The 22,676-nt window shown below is 46.9% G+C and overlaps 2 protein-coding genes across 2 annotated transcripts in view; both read right to left on the bottom strand.

Annotated features, from left to right (window-relative positions):
* LOC308642447 (galectin-12-like) overlaps window positions 1-22,676 on the bottom strand; it is a 170,078-nt gene that overhangs the window by 40,330 nt on the left and 107,072 nt on the right. The window lies entirely within an intron of this gene.
* LOC308641916 (phospholipase A and acyltransferase 4-like) lies at window positions 1,643-11,446 on the bottom strand (the record flags this gene model as incomplete). The annotated part of the gene is made up of 4 exons (XM_081280488.1): window positions 1,643-1,654; window positions 1,813-2,081; window positions 8,469-8,565; window positions 11,387-11,446. 4 exons carry the CDS (start codon window positions 11,444-11,446, stop codon window positions 1,643-1,645), a joined length of 438 nt encoding a protein of 145 aa, XP_081136614.1.

Genomic DNA, 22,676 nt, shown 5'->3' with positions numbered 1-22,676 from the left:
TGCCTCCTTCGCCTTTGCTAAAACCCTTCAAGCCAGACTACCCAGCTGTTGAGTAGGATGCTCCCCAAGCAGCTCATTGTCCCATATGACAGAGGAAGGAAGTCAACTCCAAGGTCAAGCGCTTTCCCCAAGGTTACAAAGCTGGAAGTTGCTGGAACCACCCAACAGGAGCTCAGTCAGTTTCTTTCCTCCTTTCTGGTTTTCAGACATCACACAGCACAGAAGGATAAACACATTTATTGATTCTCCTTTAGCCATGAGGGAGGGCTAGCGAGAAAGGGGAGGGGCTAAGGGCTGCCATGCAGATAGCGGGGATCAGGAGATCAGAGGAGCTGGTGGGTGGTGAGGTCCGTCTCGAATGGCGTCTCCACAGTCACTTCTGGCACAAGATTTCTGTGGCTGCTTCAAATTTTCACTGCTTCTTGGTGTCTGCTCCTCAAGAAAAAAAAATTCCTCTTCAGCTGCGCCCAGGATCCTGAATAACAGAGGGCTATTCTGTCCCCATTATGAGAAGTTCCACCTGCAAAGCAAGCAGCTCTTGTAGCATCCTCCTTTACCCTCCCAAGGACCTGGAGGTCCCAGTCATTGTCCTGCCTTCCTGAGGCCCTATTCACTGTCCTGTCTCCCTGGGAGGGGGACCCACCTCATCTTCTTCTCTCCCTTCCCCTGGTCAGCCCAGATCACTCAGTCCTGAGGTCTCCATTTCCTGAATTATGGCTACTTCTTCGTGTTGGGCCTATCTGGGTTCATCCCGATAATGGGCCTATGGAACCCTGGTGAGTCAGTTTCCTGGATCAGGACATTTGTTCCTGATTTGGGGCAGACAGCAAGAGCATTTGTGTCTGGCTTCCTGGGGTCAGAGGTCTGGGGTCAGACTGGAGCCAGTTTTCTAGTCTGGGCTCTACCTGAGCTTCACCCCTGCAGAGGGAGGACCAAGGCAGGAGCTGAGGGGAGACAGAGGAGACCTCAGACACCAGCGGTGCACTGTGCACTGCTCACAAGTGCAGCCGGGAAACCTCTGCCTCAGCTCACCTCAGTCCTAACCTCTGACTCCTCTCCACAGCTCCACCTGGATGTCCATGGGACACTTCAAGCATCCTGTCACCACACAAAACTCTTGGTTTACCTCCCAGACCTGCTCCTCCTGCCATAATATCCATCCCATGAAGGCCTCCCGTCCACCCCATGAGTCAGGTCTGGGGTCCTGGAGGTGCCGTAGTGTGGCAATAAGAGGCAGCACTCCAGTTAGAAACAGCTGGGGTTTGAATGCAGCCTGCCGCTTCTTAGCAATGTGTCTAAGGGCAACAAAGTTGAAGGGCTGTGGAGGGGTAAGGAATGGCAGCTGGACACAGATCTTACGTTAAAATGTTCCCTAGCTCTTGCTGTAGATCCATGAGGCTTGAGCACCCCTTGCCTGAGTGCTATTTGGGAGCTCAATAAAAATGTCATGCTTCTGGGTATTCCCAGACTCTCCTGAGGGTCCACAGGGCTTTAGGAGCTATTTCTGGAGTGTCTCTCAGAGGTGAGGAAGCCCACACCAGAGCTGGCCAGGCCTTCTGAAGTCCTTGATCCATCCTTTCCTCTGCACATGGGAAACTGAGGCCCAGAGGGGGAGGTGACCTCCCTAAAGACCCCCTGTGGACTAGTAGCAGATCTGGGGTTTGAGAACAGTCATCCTGACTCCCAGCCCACAGGTCTCGAACATGTTTACATCACTGATGGTGATTCTCCCCTCTGGCTACAAAGCCCACTCAGCCCTACCCCAGCACCCGCCCCCTCCAAAAGAGACAGATCACCCACACAGGGTCTTACCTGCTCACTGTGGGACTTGCCATATCTCAGATGGGTGACAAAGTGCTCACAGTTCCAGCCCAGAACGTTGTACCATATCTCCTTGCCAATCAGCTTCTCAGCATAACTGATGATTTTTTCTGCAGACAGTGGTTGGTACATGTCATCCAAGTAGTTGTTGATCTGATAGGAACAGCCCCGTGCCACATCCTCTAGCTGCTCCCGTTTCACCATTGCCTTGCCTCCCTGGACAGAGAAGGGGCTGGAGGAGCCACCTGTAGGGTTCTTACCTGCAAACAGAGACATGCTCATTGGGAGCTGAAGAGGAAGGTGAGGCACAGAGAGATGCGCGTAAGACAAGAAAGGACAGAAGGAATCTGCTGTTGAGCTTTCGGGTTTATCATTTCACCAATGTGAGTGAAGGACCCACAGATTTTGCTGTTTTTCTGTTAATAAGACCTGAGAATTTCCTCAGGTCAGTGGACGTTGTGATTGTCAGTGGTGGCCACGGTATTCTACCATGAGCAAGTGCATCCTTTGTATGTCCATCCCCTCTTGCTGGTCATGTAGGTATTTGACCATTACAAGTGATGATGATGAAGTGTTTCTTATTTGGTCATCTTTGTATGCTTGTGTGTTCAGAAGGAGAGCAAGTTGGTTTCACTAGTCACCATTTGCCAGATATGATGCTGTGCTGGTTTTTCATACCCGACTAGACTGAATCTCCTTTTTGATTTTTCAATGGAAAATATGATCTCCATTTAACAAGCACTGTTGGACCCAGAGAAAAATTATCAGATTTTTCTGTGCTAAGGAAAGTATTAGAATCAGGATGTGGAATCGCTTCTTCCAAGCCCTAGAGGTCGGGTTCCTTCCCCTGGGCTGAGCTCTGACTTTAGGGAATTCTTGGTGCCAGTGTCTTCTGTCCAATGACCTAGTACAGTTCTGGGCACCTAGGATCACAGAAGAGCTCTCACAGGATGGAGTCCAAAGTCTGTCCTAAGGTGTGCCCTGAGTTTTTAGAGATAGCCGCTAATAAGCTAGTGATTAGGCATGTTCCTCCCCTCCTCCCATTTCGATGTTTGCACTCAGAACCCTCTAAAAAAATCCTCTTTAAAAGCTATCCACAGCCTGGGAAGCAGCCTGTGTCCCTACTCCCATGTGCTGTCTTACCATTCCTCTAAAGTGTTATCTGGATTAATCGATTTACCATTTACCATCAATTCAGGCATTTTTATATCTTTGCTCAGGGAGGTGATCTCTTGTGAAAAGCTGATAAGATGACAACAATATATTGTTCTGAGAGTGAGACAACAATATCCTGCGCACGCAAATATGGTGAAAAAAGAACGGCCGTGATTATGGTGGCATTGCCCTTGAGGTCAGGAGCCAGTCTGCCCTTCATTTGGCAGTCTTTTTTTTTTTTTTAAGAGAATTTTCTTTTAGTATTTATTTTTTAGTTTTTGACAGACACAGCATCTTTGTTGGTATGTGGTGCTGAATATCGAACCCAGGCCACACGCATGCCAGGCGAGCGCGCTACCGCTTGAGCCACATCCCCAGCCCACATTGGGCAGTCTTATTCCAGCATCTGATTTTTTCTTTCACCAACTATCATACATCTGCCTCCTGATTTCTCCTCTTAATGGGCTTTGCTATCCAGCTGCATCTATTCCAAGAGTTAAATAAGTCATCAGCAAGACTCAAGGTGGCCGATTAGAGGAAGGCTGCAGTTTCAGTTGCTCGGGGGCTCGGGATCCAAGCAGTGGGAATGCCGCTTCTCAGCAAGTTGGGAGACAGAAGGAATTCACTGGAATTGACTCCCAGACAGGCGGAGCCTCTTAGAGACCCAGAAATTCAGGTGCATTGACAAAGGACAAGAGTACAGTGGAGCCAAGCTGGTTGTGGAAGTGGCAGCGGAACTGGGTCACTGCAGAGGAGAGGGACAACAGAGAGAGAGACACAGGGGACACATCCAGCACAGAAGAACCTGTAGAACGGAAAAGCAGTCCGAACTGGTGTTGGAAACGTGCTCTGTTTCTCAACTGGCAAATGGAGAACGCAGGCGGAGAGCCCTCCCATGCAGCCGCATGGCAACTTGCTAAGGATCCTGGGAGATGCTAGCAAATATCCCTGCTGACCTGGCAGGAGCCTGCTGGGTGGCCCAGGGTGTACTAGCAGAATGTGACTAAGGCAGACACGGAGAAGGATTCACACAGAGATACTAAAAGGACTGCAAAGGACTGCAACTTGCTTTTCCTCCGAGTGACCAGAGGAAGAGGCTCCGGGAAACAGAATAGGTGGGTGATTGCACTCAGGGACAGAGCCTGGGAAGGCCACATTCATGGGTGGTGGAGTGTGCAGACCTTGGAGGGTTTCTTCCCCACTCCACTAGGAGAATTCTCCGGAAGCCCCAGCCGCGATCAGCATCTGCCCAGCTCTGGTGGGGTGTTGATCTAATCTCTCCACAACAAAGACCACCAACAAAGCCACAAAAGCTGGGTTAGAGCTGAACCCCAGTCACTGCAACTTCCCCTCTAGCGCTCTGCAGCAGCCCCACCCTGCGAGTGCGAGGATCTGGTCTGCGGGACTAAACTCCAATCATCGGTCCTTTCCCCTCCATCTTGCCCCCTACTGGTGAGAGGGGAAGCTGAGCGCTGTTTCAGCAGCCACAGTGGAGGCCGCTCCAGCAGGCAGCTCAGCAAAAAGCACAAAAAGAGGAGTTCCCAGCCCCTCCTCTCTCTCCAAGGGGTCTGTATACCAACAAGAAATGCAAAGAAGGGCAATTGTGTGTAGTCAGGGGACACCATCCTTGCTGACAGTTTGACCACTCCAGTGGAGACAATTCTTTCATTTTTCATTCTTTTTTTCCTTCTCTTCCGTGTGTGTGTGTGTGTGTGTGTGTGTGTGTGTGTGTGTGTTTTATGCTGATTGGTTCATGGATAGACACACACACACAAATATACTTGTTTCTTTTTTTCTCATTTTTAACATTTTTTTTTGTTTGCAATTTTTCTTTGTTTTTTTGAGATTTGGGAGGTTTTTTTTTTGTTTTGTTTTGCTTTTTAATTGTTTTCCTTTCTTTGCTTTCATCTTCTTCTAACAGCCAAATTCTTTTCTTTTTGTTCTCTTCCTCTCTATTTTGTTTTCTTCTTTTCACTTCTCCTCCTCCTTCTTTATCACCATCACATGCTGCATCTCTTGCTGTCCATGTTCACATTTTGAATATTCTAGATTTCTTCTGCCTTCCTCTCGTATTTCTTTTCTCTTAATGACCTGTATTTACCATCCTTTAGAACTATTGGGTTTTTTTTGGTGGGGAGGTGGGTGTACTGGGGATTGAACTCAGGGGCACTGGACCACCGAGCCACATCCCCAGTTCTATTTTGTATTTTATTTAGAGACGGTCTCACTGAGTTGCTTACGTCCCACAATTGCTGAGGCTGGCTTTGAACTCACGATCCTCCTGCCTCAGCCTCCTGAGCTGCAGGGATTACAGGTGTGCACCATCACACCCAGAAAACTATTGGGTTTATTTAATCCCTCCCCCCACCACTCCTGTCGTGGTTTTTGGTTCTGTGGATGGGGTGGTGGACGCCTGCTCTTTGTTTAACGTCAGATCTAGTTCATGGCTGCTCCTTGTTGTTGCTGTTGGCAACGGCTCACCCTGCTGTTTCAGTTTCCGGGTAATTGCTGTTGTGGCTGGCATAGTAAGCACTAGGTATTTATTCAGTTATTTTAATGCTGTATATTGTTCACTGTTTGCTGTTGTTTGTTTCTGCCTTTTCTGTGAGGCGCTGGGACACTATGGGGGACAGTACAAAACCCAAAACCCAGCGAAGAGGTGATGCACATAAAATAACCACGTGCAAGTTTCAGTGATACTTTAATATAAGGAAACCCCCAAGCCAGGCCCCAAGGAGGAATGTCTGGTGGGGGGGCTCTCTGTTCCCACTCATGGACGTCCATTCTTCAGCAAAAACAGAAATAGCACAAACACTGTGGACACCACACCTACAAGGGGCCCCAGTCTACACCACCCCTTTGTCCCTGTAGGATACACAGAATTGTTAAGTGAATAGGAAAAGTCCCAGAGGGTGCATCCACCTACCCTGTTGTACACGACACAATTGCTAGATCTACAAGAAGGACCCCACTCTTGTGACACCTACCACGAAAGTGGGACCCTCTGGCTCTGACACAACGCACACGTCAAAGTATACTAATCATTGCCAGAGGAATAGTAGGGAAGCCATACTACAAAACCCATTTGGAAATATGTTGAAAAATCCACAAAACCCAACCCTGATATTCCAGAATACTTTGCCAAGAGAAGACTGTGTGTCTCCACAGATGCACAAAATCCAACATTAAGAGACCAACATGAAGATAGACATGAGAATACATGGAAATTTGAAAAAAAAAAAACACCCCAACACGATGACATCTCCTAAAGTTCATAATTCACCAGCAACTGACTCTAACGTTATTGAAGTAGATGAAATACCAAAGAATTAAAAAGGATGGTTATAAAAATGAATCAATGAATCCCAAGAGGACACAGAAAAACAACTAAATGAGTTGAGGAAGTCAATGCAGGATATGAATGAGAAGTATAGTCAAGAAATAGAGATACTGAAAAAAAGCCAAGTAGAAATCTTGGAAATGAAAGACACAATGCATCAAACAAAACATCCAGGTGAAAGTTTCTAATAGAGTAGACCACACAGAAGACAGGCTCTCAGCTGGGCCATTCAGGCAGTATTGGGGACAAGACAATAAATAACAACCAACAGCCTGATTAGGAGAACTCGGCAACATTAAAAGACCAAATTTATGAGTCATTGAAACTAAAGAGGTCCTGGAGATAGAGGCTAATGGCATTAAGACACTTTTCAGTGAAATAAATAATAGCAGAAATGTTTCTAAACCTTAGGAATAAGATAGACATGTAGATGTAGGAATCATTCAGAACTGCAAATAGACAGAATCAAAAAGAACCTCTCCATGACACATTATAATAATTAAAATGCTTAACATACAGAAAAAGGATACAATTTGAAAAGCTTCTAGAGAAAAATGTGAGGTCACATTCAGAGGTGAGGTAATTAGAATTACCTCTTGTTTCTTTTAAACAAGTATGACCTGTCAAAATTGAATCAAGAAGAAAACTTAAACAGACCCAATAACAAGCAATGAAACAATAGCTAAGCTATGGAACCAACCTAGGTGCCCTTCAACAGATGTATGGATAAAGAAAATGTGGTATGCATATACAATGGAATATTACTTTGCCATAAAGAAGAATGAAATTATGGCATTTGGCCAGTAAATAAATGGAACTGGAGATTATCTTGCTAAGTAAAATAAGCCAATCCCTCAAAATCAAAGGTCAAATGATCTCTTTAATATGTGGATGATGACTCACAAGAGGAGGAAGGAAGGAGGGAGGGAGGATCGGAGGTTCACAGGATTGGATGGGGGGAGTGGAAAAGAGGGAGAGGGTGGGAATGGGAAAGACAGTAGAATGAATTGGACATAACTTTCCTATGTTCATACATGAATACATGACCGGTGTGACTCGACATCATGTATAACCACAATAATGGGAAAGTTATACTCCATGTATATATGATATGTCAAAATACATTCTACTGTTATATATAACTCAAAATAACAAATTAAAAAAATAATAACAAGAAATGAGTTAGATAGAAGTAGTAATAAAAAGTCTTCCATCATAGAAAAGTCTAGGATCAGATGGATTATCAGCTGAATAGCAGACCTTTAAAGAAGAACAAATGTTAATACTTCTCAAATTATCTCATGACATAGAAAGGGGTGGAACACTTCCAAAGTCATTCTGTGTAACCATTATCACCCCAATGCCAAAACCAGATAAGGACACATCAAAGGAAGAAAACTATAGGCCAATATCCCTAAAAGATTTAGATCCAAAAATCTTTGATAAAATATTAGCAAACCACATTCCAAAACGCATGAAGATTGTATACCATAATCAAGTTGGAGTCATCCAGAGATGCAAAGATGTTTGAACATATGCAAATGAACAAATTAATTCATGACACAAATAGAATTAAGGACAAAAATCACAGAGCCATCTTTATAGATAGAGAACCTTTGACAAAATTCAGCACCCATTCATGATAAAAACACTGGGGTGAGTAGGAATTGAAGAGCCTTACCCTGAATCATAAAGGAATAAGATAGACAAAACCAAAGCCCAGCATCGTAATAAATGGGGTAAAACTGAAAATGTTTCCTTTAAAATCTGGAACAAATCACGGATGTCTGCTCTTACCACTTCTACTCAACATGGTACTAGTACTAATTGCCACAGCAATTAGGCAAGAAAAGGAAATAAAAGGGAGAAAAATAGGAAAGAAAAAAATCAAATTATCACTGTTTGAAGATGACATAATCCTATACTTAGAAAACCCATTTCACTGAAGGAGCCAACAGCCCCTTTCCCTGTTCTGGCAGGACCAAGGGAATCCACTGCTCCTACCCCACGGGACATAGACATGCACAATCTCGCCTATCATTCCCCTGGAATGGGTGTCCCCACTCTCATTTCCCTTGCTCATCTGTCTTTCAGTGGTTCTCATTGTGTTATTTGCAGGAATTCTGGAAATTGCATTTTCAACTGCACTTACTTGGGGTAGTCAGATGGACCACATAACCATTTCCAACATAGACGACCCAGTGCTGATAGCCAAACCGAAAAATCTCAATCAAATCTCCAGGTTTGGGCTGAAAGAGAAAAACCAGAGAAAGTTAGACTGGCTTCCAGGCACCTGGGGAACCTTTCACTGGGGAGCAGAAGCTCAGCCAGGGGGCTCCTCCTGGCTCATGTTCGTCACCTGGTGAGAACGTGTGGAGGAAAGAGCTGCTGTGTCCCTCGGGATCCACAGCCCCACTGCCACTTTGTAGGTCTCCCTCCCCTCCATGGGGGACCTTCAGTGTGGAAGCCTGGAACATGACCTTGTGGAATGGGAGAGGGAGGCTTGTCTGGGTGGGTGGTGTCAAGTGTGTGTGCACTGAGGACGCAGATGTGCACACACAGGTGCGTTGTACCCGTGCTCCTAAGAGTGCTGACGTACTGTTAAACCTACCAGCACCCTTGCTGATGAGGGAGGAATACTGCAAAGGTGAGGCTCAAGCTCTCTGTCCTTTGCAGGTGGACTCTCAGGCCCTCATCCGTCCTCCTGTCCTGTGCTCCTCCATGACAACATCAGGCACCTCATCCTCCCTCCAACCTGACACCTATCCCTCAGATGCCCACCTGTGAGATGAAAGTACCAACAGCCTCATGGGTTTGGAGCCTTACAGTGGGGTCTTATGGGGCCATCTGACTCCCAGCACTGAGGGGTGGTCTCCAGGCAAGGAGAAGACCTCTCAGCCTAGGATAACTGTGATCCCACAACCTCCCCTCTCCCTGCAAGGACCAGGTTGGGCCACAGTTCCCTCTACCCAGGAGGGCAAAGAATCCCATTGAACAGATGAGAAAACTGAGGAACAGAGAGGGCCTTGCCCAAGATCATCAGCGGGGAAGACTGTGCTCTTCTCTACCTTCTCTGTCTGCTTCCCCGTGGTCCTGACTCACCTCTGCCTTCCTCACTTCCTCCTCCCTCTCTCCGCCCACCCCCACCACCTTGGGCACGGCAGCTTCAAAATTTGAGAAAATTTCAGCTTTTCTCCCACTTGGAGCCTGTCGTCAGTGGATGACAAACCCTCTTCCATCCATTCAGAGATGAGGGGTCAACTTTGCCCTCTTTTTCAAGCCAATATAAAGTCACAAGTTCCATCCAATGCAGACTCCACAAGTCTCTCCTGATTCATTTCCACGCTCATCTCCTATTCCAGCTTCTGTGACCTCTCACCCCAGCCTTCTGACTGGCCTCCCCATCTCCTGTCCCCGTCATTACACATCCAGTCCCAAGAACCACAGGGGCCTGCCGGTGGGCACGGCTGGTCATGAACTTCCTCTCACGTCAGGGTACCTGATGCCCACTGCAGGCAGCCTGCAGGCCTTCCTGATGGGCACTTCCTCACCATCCTCACCTTCCCTTGGCTCTGCCCAACCCCAGGACCACTGAGTGACTTGTCCTCCCCTTCATCACAGCATCCGCTCTGGCCTCTGCTGCTGAGCAGCTCTGGGTCTCACTCCCACAACCCGCCCAGCCTGTCTCTCTGAGCACCAGGCCGTGGAACCTCCCCTCTCCCTGCAAGGACCAGGCTGGGCCACAGTTCCCTCTACCTGTGTGAGCGCCCTCTGCCCTCTGAGCTCAGGAGCAGGTCCTGTGTGTCACCCCTCCTTCCCGTCAACACCAGGATCCAGCCAAAGGCCAGGCCTGGAATGGGGCAAAGGAAATAAGCACAGGAGAAGGTGGAGGATCAGCAGGGCCAGGCCCCTGTGCAGCTCCTCCGGCTTCTCAGCCTAAGTGGCCACGTCACTCAGGCCACAGCAAGGCCAGAGAGCCTCCATCTGGGAAGAAGGACGGGTTTTTCATTCCATCTTCAAATGTTCAAGGACATGGCCAGGGCATTGTGGACAGGATGTGGAGCTGGGATTCCAGTGTGGGCCTCTGCCTGGATGAGGAAAGAGGGCAGGGTGTGGCCACGGGTCAGAGCAACGCCCTTCCAGAACCTCCCTTATTCTGGATAAGACAGGAGCCTTCCAGGATCTGTCCATTCCCAATAACTACGAGCTCAGCTGAACCCCACGGAGCTGAATGAAGGCCTGCCTAGAACTTCCCTGACACAGAGAACTGAGGTTGCTGGGACTCCATACTTCACGGAGCCCAGGGGTGAGGCAAGAAGCATCTTGACCTGGGGGGAAAGGACCGTGAAGGGAAGAGGAGGGACAGAGGGGATGATGTCCGCGACTTGGAAGGCTCCAAACCCTCCTCCCAGCAGCTGGAGGCGAGGTAAGGATTAGCTCACCAGCTAGAGCCCAGAATCGGGGCTGAATGTGGCCTGAGTGTGAGCCTGGGGCCCCAAGCCAGATACGCGCCTTCCAGAGCAGGGACCCATCTCCCCTCACACTCCCAGCCCAAGACCCGGCATCAAGTCCCGTGGACACAGAAAGGAGATGTCCACAGGAAAAGAACTCATTGTCTCTCATGGAAAATTCACTTTTATGTAATAGCAGAATTGTTATCCCAGACTTCAAAATCAAAACTAGTACAGCTGCACGTGGTGGTGCACCCCGGTAATCCCAGTGACTCAGGAGGCTGAGGCAGGAGGATCTCGAGTTTGAGGCCAGCCTTGGTAACTTAGCAAGACCCTACCTCAAAATAGTAAAAAATACAAAGTATTGGGTATGTAGCTCACCGGTCGAGTGCCCCTGGGTTCAATCCCTTGTGTGAAAAATATATATATAACATATATATTTTATATATAATTATTATATTAAACACATATAATTATCATATTACATAATAGATATGTGTGTGTGTGTGTGTGTGTGTGTGTGTGTGTGTGTGTGTGTTCAAAGCTAGTACTCATCATTGAGACCAGAAAACTGGACTGTCTTTCCAGGGGGCAGTCGCCTCACTGTAGAGCCACTTACCATAGCCATTCTGAAGCCAAGGCCAGCCGTCCGACACCTGTTGACCACCTGCACATGCATTTGCGTGAACTCTGAGAATTTCAGTTCCAGTTCTTTCTGCTCTGCTCAGAGCCAACTGTTTACTGACCAGGCATCGAGAAACAGCCACAGCCTGGGAACTAACAGTGTGCGATCAGTTGGCCCGGCAACACGGAAACAGGAAGAGAAATATTGTCCCCTAAGTAGCCAAAATCCCCTCTCACCTTGCCATCCCCAACCAGGGGAGGGGCTGCTGTGAAGTCAGCGCAGTGTCTCCCAACTGTCACCCTGATTATTGAGTCAGCTTTTGCTGTGGTCACAGGCAAACCTGAAACCTCCAGGACTTCAAACAAAGAGATTCACTTCTGACCCACGTAGCACGAGGGCAAGTGTCAGTTGCGATTCTTCTGGGCTCTCTAGGTTTGGGCTTTGAGCAGAGGTCAAGTTCAGGTGTGTACCACCTGTGTTTGTCCTCTGGGCTCCAGGCAGGTTAAAGGAATGGCCTGAGACACATCCTGGGACACAACGTAGCAAAGGGCACACGGGGAAGAAGCGGAGTGCAGCCACGCCATTTCATCTGAAACTCCCACCTAGACGTGGTCATTGACTGGTCATTGTCCGAATGTCCCAGTACCAAGCCCAAAGCTGATGAGGGACATGGATGAGGTACTTCACAAGGGCTGCAATAGATAATCCACAACCATGAGGGGACAGGGTAGAGGTGGGAGAAGGGCAACAGGGTAAAGCCAGGTGCACTTTCCAAAGTCATTCAGAAGCTGAACCCCGAAAAATATCTGGCTGGAAGAGTTGGACAGTGACTAACCGTGGGTACATCCACAGGAAAAATCAAAGCAGGTGGAGTGAAGGTGGGGTTCTCCGGGTCAAAGCATGCCCCGCATTCCCTTGAACAGCTTGGCTGCCAGACGCGACTGTATTAGCCAAAGTCCTCCAGAGAAACAGGCAACATGGTGCAGGCAGAGAGGACACACAGACTTTGTACATATTATAGAGTGACATGATGAATTGTCAGTGTGTGCGTGCGTGTGTGTGTGTGTGTGTGTGCATATGCGTGTGTGCATGGAAAGAGAGAGGAAATTCATCATGAAGAATTGGCTCGCACCATTATGGAGGCCGAGAAGTCCCATGATCTTACCTCCTGCCTGCAAGCTGGAGACCTGGAAAGCAGAGGTGTGATTCAGCCCAAGGCCGAAGCCCGTGTGGACCGGCAAACCCCAGCATCATCAGCAGAAGGAAACGGGAGGAGAGGGAAGCAGGTGTTCAGAAAGATGAGAGGGTCAGGGGACAGAGGGCGGGAACGGGCCAACACAGTTTCAGATTCGGCCAGTGTGAACCCCCCCAGAAACCTCGAGTAGCAAGGCCTCTGAGTGAGCTCGAGGGCCCCGTAACCAGAGAGACCTGATTTGCACCTCACGGGCCTGACTCTCTCGAGGGGCCACAGCTCACTGCCTGCCCTGCCCGGACACCCCAGTTCTTGTTAAGATGTCAGGATCATCGCAAGTTGGAGGGAAAGAGGTAATCATTTTAAAAAGGAAGAAGAGAAATGCCCCCGAACCAAGGGACCAGCACGATAATATAAACAAGAAACTTGCCAGCCCCGGGAGGGTGGTGTGAGAACCTTCCCGGGGGTGGTAAGAGTCTCTGAAAAGGTGAATGATTCATTTGTCCAGTCCTAACAGTGAGTGAGTCAGAACATCTGATGCAAATTTTGGAGGAAGAGGGCAAGTGAGAGGCCTGCCTTCCTGCATGGCACCTGTCCATGCCAGGTCAGACCTCCAGGGAGCACCGCCGTGGGTGGGTGCTCACCAGGGGAAGGGCCAACCCCGCCTTTACCACACAGTTGGGGAAACTGAGGCCCAGGGAAGAAACTGACTGCTGCCACAGAGGGACTAAACTGACTGCTGCCACAGAGGGACTAAACTCACCTTTTAAGAACACTTCTTTTTGAAGTAAAAACAAACAAACAAACAAACAAAAAAACAGGTATTTTTTTTTTCTGTGTTAATGGTCTGATTCTCCTTGGATCCAAATAAGTGATGCCATGCTCTCTGAAACTTTTCTGCCCCTGAGAGGCTGGGATAGGGGATTTTGTAGAACAGCAAAGAGAGAGAAGAAGAAACCAATTTAAAAGGAGGATCAACACTTTCCGCCATAATCACTTCCAGAAAGTAGACGAGAAGGAGATACCCTTCCTTTATCTTATGAAGCCAACATTACCCTGGTAACGAAATCAGACGTTTACAACATAAAGAGACAAAACTATACACCAACATCACTCGTAAATATTATTCGAAAATCCTTAACACATTATTTTCAAATGAAAATCAACAATATAAACATACAAAAAGAAGCTGGGCATGGTGGCACATGCCTGTAATCCCAGTGTTAGACCCAACCTGATCTTTTCTTAAAATTGGGCATCTCGCCACAAAACCATGAAAAGATAATTTCGGCTTTACTATAAATTACTGCAAATTCTGAACCTACTTGGAATGCCTGCTCGTGCCCTGAACTCACCCATGTCCGGTTTTCCCTGACCAGATAACAACCCTTTCCTAAACCTTAGTGACGCCTCATAAATTCTGGCCTTCCCTGGCGGGATAACGACCCTCTCTGAGTCTCTAAGATCTCCATAAATTCTGATGCCAGGGCCAGCAAAAATGTAAACTTGTGTTATGCTCCTCAGAGTGTTGTTATCTGTAACCCCCCTTTGTGTAACTTTTTGGGCTATAAAACTGGGCCACAAAGAAGCCTCGCCGCTGTCTTGTTCCCGCTGTTTTGGGAGGGAGAGGCAGCCTGGCCGGTCGAAATAATAAGCTTGCTTTAATTTGATTTTAATTGGAGTCAGTGGTCTTTTCTTGCGTCCTGGTCTAACACCAGCAACTTGGGAGACTGAGGCAGGAGGATCACAAATTCAAGGGCAGCCTCAACAAGTTGTCAAGACCCTAAGCAACTTAGTGAGACCCTGTCTCAAAGTAAAAAATAAAAAGAACTGGGATGTAACACAGTGTTAAAGCATCCCTGATTTCAATCCCCAGCACACACATACACACAATTTTATATCATGATATAATGAGTCTTAATTCAGAGATGCAAGCTTAATTCAATATTAAAAATGAGACAATGTAATCTACACAGCAGGCTAAAGAAGAAAAAAAAAACCCACTTAATCATATCAATTAGTGAAGAAAAAGCATTTGTCAAAGTTCAACACCTGGACTCAAGGTTAAAAAACAAAAAACAAAAAACTATCCAGCAGGGCTCAGTGGTGCACACCTGTAATCCCAGTGGCTCTGGAGGCTGAGGCAGGAGGATTGCAAGTTCAAAGCCAGCTTTGGCAATTTAGTGAAGCCCTAAGCGACTCAGTGAGACCCTGTCTCTAAATAAAATATAATAAAGATCTGGGGATGGGGCTTAGTGGTTAAGTGCCCCTGGGTTCAATTTGCAGTACAAAAAACCAAAAGTCAAAAACAAAAACAAAAAAACAAAAATCAAAACTAAAAATCCCCCAAACAAACGGACAAAAACTATCCAAAAAACAAGAATGGAGGTAGAGAGCACCCACATAAAATGTGCCATTAGCATCATACGTAATGAAAAAAGGCTGAATGTCTTCCCTTTAATACTGGGAATAAGGCAAGGATGTCCTTTTACTTCTGCTTTGAAATACAAAAAAATATGGTAGTCACAGCAGAAAAAGAGGCAGCAGTAGCATAGAGGCCAAATCCAGTGGCTTAGGGCCTCACTAAGTTGCTGAGGCTGAGAACAACAGGCTACAGGAGATAAGCCAGTCTCAGAAAGTCAAGGGTCCTGTGTTTACTCATGTGGAAGCTAGGGAGAAAACAGGAAAAGACAGGGACCTCGTGAACATGAAACAGAGCACTCAGTAGTGGGAGGGAACAGGGGAGGGGAGAAGGGAGGAAAGGGAAGGTGTGGGGGATGAAACAGACCAAATGATGCTGTGCGCATGTGTGAATATGCAGCAGTGAGTCCCACTGTGTGCGTAATCATAATAGACCAATTTAAAAATAATAAGAAGGGCTGGGATTGTGGCTCAGTGGTAGAGCGCTTACCTCGAATGTGTGAGGTACGGGGTTCGATCCTTAGCACTACATAAAAATAAAAAAAATAATAAAAATATTGTGTCCATCTATAGCTAAAACATTTAAAAAATAATAATGATAAGAAAAATAAATAAAGGCCAAATCTCAGAGAAATCCTGGGGTTCTCCTTTACCATCTTTATAAACAAGTGAACTAGTCCAGAACTATGCTGAATGAATCTTGGAACACCAACTGCAGGTATCCTACTGAAATTTCCAGATTAGGGACAGCCTAGCCTTCATTTGAGTTCCACTTTGAACCCAGGACTTTATCAAATCAGTCCTGAACAAAAAATAAATACAGGATACAGTCAGAACCGGTTAAGGCTGACCTTGTTTCTTTAAAGTTCCCCGAAAATTCTTGGCTATGGCAGACACGGACACTATTAGGAGGAAGGAAAAAATGTTATGGTAAAGGTCATCAAGAAAAAGCAGAGGGGCTGGGGAAGTGGCTCAAGAGGTAGCGCGCTCGCCTGGCATGCGTGCGGCCTGGGTTTGATCCTCAGCACCACATACAGACAAAGATGTTGTGTCCGCCGAAAACTAAAATAAATAAATAAATTAATTGAAAAAAAAGAAAAAGCAGACGCATAAGGGCCAATGCACTATTAGAATACTTACAGAACAAGTGTCCAGCAAGTCAAATTTTAACTTCTCCAGCATCTGTGAATGGAGAATCTGGATGAAGATTCTGAGTGCACATTAGCCTCTGATTTTGAAATTGGACAAATTTGATCTCGTGACTTCATAGGAGATGATATAAAAAGGCGAGCCTCCATGGGTGCAGCTTCGTGGAACATGCCAGCAGGTGAGGAAAGTTTCCCAGGCGTTGGAAGCTGTCTCTGTTCAGCTGGTGTAACCCATAAATAGGAACTCACAAGGAAAGTGAACAGCAGCTCAAAATTCCTAGAGGGTGTCTGAATCAGAGAGACTAAAACAGCACAAATCACCTTTTACTTAGACCATTCAGCCTCTGGATCCCAAGGGAGAAAAATCCTATAATAGTTGGCACCCCACAAGAGCTATTTTGAAGATGCTCATTGAGGCCGTGCAAGGGCATCTGCACATAAGGGTGGACACTGGGAAGGCACATCCACAGAGGAGAAGTAGAATCTGCTGGAGACTTAGTCGCTGTGCTGGAAAAGTGGATCTTTCCCAGAAGTCCAGAGGTCCAGAAGCCCAGCAGGGATAGGAAGCTCCATATCAACAGGGGGAGTGCACCAAATCTCAAGTACTCACCAACAGAATTCCAAACTCGACAGAAGTCCAAACACCAACAACTGGGTTCTCCAATCTAGAACTCTGCATCACCCTGCTACGGGATTATGCAATTCATCAGCACTGCCCAGTCTATCCCACCCAGTATTGGGAGACTGGAAGCTGAGAGCTCTTATCTCATCTGGCAGCCAGTCAAGGAACACGGGACAGTGTCCAAAAGCACATGGCCAAAAACAAAGATAAAGAATGATAATCCAAAATGATAATCCCAAAAGAATAAAAATCTATCTCTGACAACAGATTTGACCACCTCAGTGGAAATAAGCCCTCTCTTCTCTCATCAAGATTTTTTTTTCTTTTTTTCTTCCTTTTTCTCCTCACTCTCTCACTTTTTAAAAACTCTTTTTAAATTTTAACTTTTTTTTCAAACATCATTTCATCATATTGTATTATTCTTCACTTTCTTCATTATGCATAATTTTGTGTGAGTGTATGGGAGTGTACATGTGTGGTTGTGTATGCTCTTACCGTGCAGATGAGTTTGAATGTAAATTCATATAATTTACCCATCAGTAGCTCTCTCTTGCATGGGTTCATTATTTAGCCTAGATTAGACTCAGATGGGGTGCAGTTATGTGGGAGCTCATCTTGTTTCTACCTTAGGTTTGCTGGTTCATTCGTACCTAGATTCTGGGCCCTCACACCTCCCCTCCTTCACTCTCTTCCCCCAGTAACAGCCCAAATCTCTTATTGCCGCCTCCTTTCTTTTTTCCATTATTTTCAGTTAGCTTCTTATTCCTTCTTTACATTCCTTGATGCCTGTTTCCTATCTCCGTTCTCTCCTCTGATCAATTTTTCAAATACTTCAAACTCTCTCTTACCTTCCTACCCTGTTTTGTCTTCAGAAACTGTAATCCCACCAAATAATAAAAATCTTATAGATTATGTGACTGCTGCCTCATTCAAGTTGTGATTTTTAACACAGCAGACAACGTAGTACACACCTGCTAAAAAGCCTGATCTAGTTCACAATTTCTTTTTATTGTTGGTACTATTGTCAAAAACTAACCCCACCATTCCTATATTGGTCGCAGTTAGTGTTATAAATGTCAAAGTAGACACCAGACATTTATATTAAGGCTGTACGGCAGTCGCAGACATTAATGGCATTCCTGCCTTCCCCTCCCTCTGGGAGGAACAGGAAGAGATCGACACACTATGAGATCACAGAGTAGTGATCCTGCTGCTGAGAAGTACGTCTCAATGAAGCAACAGTGAATCTCACTGCCCCCCCCGCCCATCTAGCCCCACTTGAGCCTTAATATTACTTCAACTCAAAGAATGTAGGAGACAAAAACCCCAAACCAACAACAAGGAGGAACAATCGGAGAGGGACCTCTGGTTCCATTCCTTGAGGTCCCTACTCAAATACCAAAAAACCCAGAGAAATCCTAGAATAAACACACACACACAGACACAGACACACACACGCGCGCTCATACAAAGAAGAAGAGAAATCCATCTCGTGAGGATTTTTGTCTTCACCTTTCACTAAAGGATTTTTTCATAGTGGGAACCCAGCTTTATTTAGAGATCTTTGTTCTCTTTCCATAATTCTCATTGTCTACAGCTGGTTTTCCTTCCTCACACAGACATTCAAATCCTAATTCCAAACTTTCAGAGTCAATATCTAGACAAATATCCCCCCATCTCCATCACTTTCTGATACCCAGGGTCCAGCTCCTAAGCCCACTACTTTGACTTAAAAGTTTTATCTTCATTCCTGGCCCTTGGTTCTTTCCTTTTTATTTTTTTTTCTATTAAGCTCAGTTGTAGATATGTCCAATGTTTCTAGATGCTTTTAACTAGAAAAACTTTACATGTGAGACAGTAGATTCTGGCCACAATAATGAGGAAAAGGTAGCTGACCACAGGGAACAACAATTCTTGTAGGAGGAATAGATGCAAATCACAAAAACACGAGCCAAATTAAGTCCCACACATGATAAGTGCTACAAATAAGGGAGGTACCTGGAGTCCTGGGAGCTTTGACCTAATCCTAGAGTGAAAAGAATGTTTTTGAGGACAGGACCCAGTGTTCCAACGAAGAAAATGGGTATTCATGTTGTAGGTGCCCTGGAAAAAAATGGACCTTGGTGCAGGTACTGGGACATGAGTTGTCCTGAAAGAGGGAAGGTCTTCATCTCCAGGCAGCCAAGCGATATGGAGCCGTGACTCTGGTGAAGCAGCCGTGGTAGAAAGCACTGGTACTGTGGTCAGTGAGCTGGGCCCTTGGATATGTGGGCAGAGCAGGGACAATGCAAGGTTCACCCTTCTGGACTCAAAACAGGCTAATCTGGGCCTGGGATTCAGAGCACACCTACATTCAGTGGTAGCAAAAGTAACGTATTCCCTTAGTTGTTTTTCCTTCCTGGTAATTCAGAGCTTCTGTTAAATCCCCTTTATTAACTTAGATCTGGTTGTGCTATGTAATGGGATTTAAGGAACCAGTTTGCCGCCTCTTTGGGATAATGAACAAAGTATAGATATCGCCTCTCTCCCAGAGCCACAGTGGTAGTGGCCACAGTGACCCCTCTGGTGGATCACCCTATCTGGGTTGGGTGCTCTCTGGGAAGGTTGCTGGTGGTAAAGGTAGAAAGATAGCAGCCTGTGGGATGAGTCTGGAAGACCACAGGGGCCTTGCCATTTCTGAAAGCACAGTCAAAGCGTGCAGGAAAAATAGCAAGGAGCCATGTGGAGTAAAATAACTTACTGGAATCAAACAGGGCCAACACGATTCCCCTATACTTGGGAATATAAAGTGACTGCAACTTCACATACTGGTCATAGGTAGGTGAAGCCTAGACTCTTTGTTATAGGTGAACATTCTTTATAAAAAAAAGAGCTGACCAGTATAGGGCACTGGAGATTGGTGGAAGGTGTCCTTCTGTCAGGGATGTTGGACTCATTAGATGTTGGAATTACCCAGGAGTCCTAGTCCTCTACCCACCTCAAGAATAAAATAAAGCAAGGCAGAAATAAAACACATTGAATAAATTTATTGAGCATCTGCTATGGGTCAGGGATTATTCTAAGATATCTTTCTTATGTCATCTCAGCAAACCTGGTGAATCAGTCATTATTACCCCTAACTAAAGAAGAAAAAATTGAATGTCAGATTTTGGAGTTTTTTTCAAGGATGTAAAGTTGAAAGAGCTCAGTGAGTGGTCAGTTAATAGTTCTTGCTTCCTTTTCAGTGATCCATAAGTATACAATCAAATAGTGGAAATATCCCTTGGAATAAAGAAGCTTCTCTGGATCTGGGTTCAACTCAGACTCTCCATGACGTCCAGAGGACTTCTCAGGAGCTTCCTCACAGTTGGGCTTAGTAGCAAAGGATCTCTTGTGGTCAGGGTGAGTTGGGATCTCATAGATCCATTCTCTAGTCCACCATTCGGCACCCAGAGTACCTGACCCAGAATGGGGTTCCACCTGTCTGAAAGCAGCCAGAGGTTAGAAGAGAATTTGTGATTTGAATTCTGGTGTTCAGAGAGCTTCTGAAATACCCTGTGGTAACTGGTGGTACCTCAAAGGGAAGAGACTTTGAGTGACTGGTGAGAGTACCAGCTTTGCTGTCACTATCCAAGGACCCTTTGGAGGGGCACAGGAGACAGGGTTTGCTCCTAGTGTGTGTTTCATAGCTTTGGTGCCGCGCATTTAGGTATGTGTACATGATTGCATTTTTACAGATGTTCTAATGGCATGTGACCCTGCATGAAAGATCAGCACAGTGGAATATGCAAGAGGCATCGTCTGTGTTGGAGAAACTCACCAAACGTGGGCTGAATTTGTGACTGTTGAACCCTCTCATTATGCTGGCCCTCACGCCTCGTAGTTGTTGTGTATTAACTGTGTGTATCTTTTATTTCCTGTTCCAAGGTTTTGAAATGAAGGAAGTGCTGACCCTGGAGAGCCTCCCCACCATCAAAGGGACACACAGTTCCTAGAGTTGGCCATCAACCGCCAGCCCCGAACACAATTGAACTAACCAATCCTCAACCACTCTCCCAAACACCTGCGTCACTATTTTCTCACACTCCAGGCCACTGCTGTCCTTCTCTCACCCCGTTTCCCTCAACCAGAGAGCAGACCTTACTAGCCATGCTGTGGTCACTGCTTCTCTCCATGGTCACTCTCCTCCCAGAATGGAGGGTGCCACCCTGCAGGTTCCCTTCCCTTTCCATGAATTGGAGCCTGCCTTCTGCCCTCTCTCCTCTTCCTGTTCCCTCTCTCCTCTTCCTGTTCCTTCTCTCCTCTTCCTGTTCCCTCTCTCCTCTTCCTGTTCTCTCTCTCCTCTTCCTGTTCCTTCTCTCCTCTTCCTGTTCCCCCTCTCCTCTTCCTGTTCCCTCTCTCCTCTTCCTGTTCCCCCTCTCCTCTTCCTGTTCCCCCTCTCCTCTTCCTGTTCCCTCTCTCCTCTTCCTGTTCCCCCTCTCCTCTTCCTGTTCCCCCTCTCCTCTTCCTGTTCCCCCTCTCCTCTTCCTGTTCCTTCTCTCCTCTTCCTGTTCCCCCTCTCCTCTTCCTGTTCCCCCTCTCCTCTTCCTGTTCCCTCTCTTCCTGTTCCCTCTCTCCTCTTCCTGTTCCTTCTCTCCTCTTCCTGTTCCCTCTCTCCTCTTCCTGTTCTCTCTCTCCTCTTCCTGTTCCTTCTCTCCTCTTCCTGTTCCCCCTCTCCTCTTCCTGTTCCCTCTCTCCTCTTCCTGTTCCCCCTCTCCTCTTCCTGTTCCCTCTCTCCTCTTCCTGTTCCCCCTCTCCTCTTCCTGTTCCCCCTCTCCTCTTCCTGTTCCCCCTCTCCTCTTCCTGTTCCTTCTCTCCTCTTCCTGTTCCCCCTCTCCTCTTCCTGTTCCCCCTCTCCTCTTCCTGTTCCCTCTCTTCCTGTTCCCTCTCTCCTCTTCCTGTTCCTTCTCTCCTCTTCCTGTTCCCCCTCTACTCTTCCTGTTCCCTCTCTCTTATTCCTGTTCCCTCTCTCCTCTTCCTGTTCCCCCCTCCTCTTCCTGTTCCCTCTCTCCTCTTCCTGTTCCCTCTCTCCTCTTCCTGTTCCCTCTCTCCTCTTCCTGTTCCCTTCCTGTTCTCAGTGCATAGACCCCGCCTCCAGCACTCAGCCTCCACTCTTCCATCAATTTCTGTGCTCCTCTGTCACCCTCCTTCTCTTTCCCACCTGCATTCAATGCCCAAGTCCCCTCCATCTGGCTCAAGAAGCTTCGCCTGAATCTGGTAGCTCATCCCATCTCACCTTCCACTAATAAGGGCCACTTCTGCTACAACACAGCCCCTGCTGGCCTCCCTCCCTCCTGTCCCAACCACTCCTTATCCAGGTTCTCCATCATCCAGTGGCACCATCCACAGGAAATTTCTGACCATGATCCATCCTCGCCATCGGGGCCCTTCCTCCCTCACCCCCTTACCCTCATCCCTCTGCACTCCTCCCGTTCTGCTCTTACCAAGCTACCTGTTTCTCTCGCCTCAGGTTTTCTAACCCCTACTCCTTTCCCATCATCTTCTCTCTGTCTTCACACACCTTCCCAGGCCCTTTCTCCATAGCACAAACTGTCCTCCATGGAGACATCCCTCCCCTGAGGAGCCTCCTGCCCCAGGTGGCCAGCTGGCCCTCCTCCAGATCCCCAGGCCTGCAGCACATCCGCCTCTGTGCACACATCACCCGGGGAGGTGCTGTTCTACCCTGACTGTCCCCTCCTTGAGCCCTGGGTTTCAGATCTATTTGGGAATAGTAGGATTTGGTTTAGGATTCACTGCTCAGCTCCTTCTCCATTTTGACAAAAGCTGATCATGGACCAGGACACAGCAGGGTTCCCAGAAGGGTCAATCTAAGGAGTGCCTCAGAGTCTCTGGTTCTAACCATTTCATTACCATTGTTGTTAT

The sequence above is a fragment of the Spermophilus citellus genome, assembly GCF_964194105.1.
Source record: "Spermophilus citellus genome assembly, chromosome: 2".
NCBI classification, from domain to species: domain Eukaryota; kingdom Metazoa; phylum Chordata; class Mammalia; order Rodentia; family Sciuridae; genus Spermophilus; species Spermophilus citellus.
The sequence above is the reverse complement of the archived record's forward strand: the minus strand, read 5'-3'. Positions and strand labels throughout refer to the sequence as shown.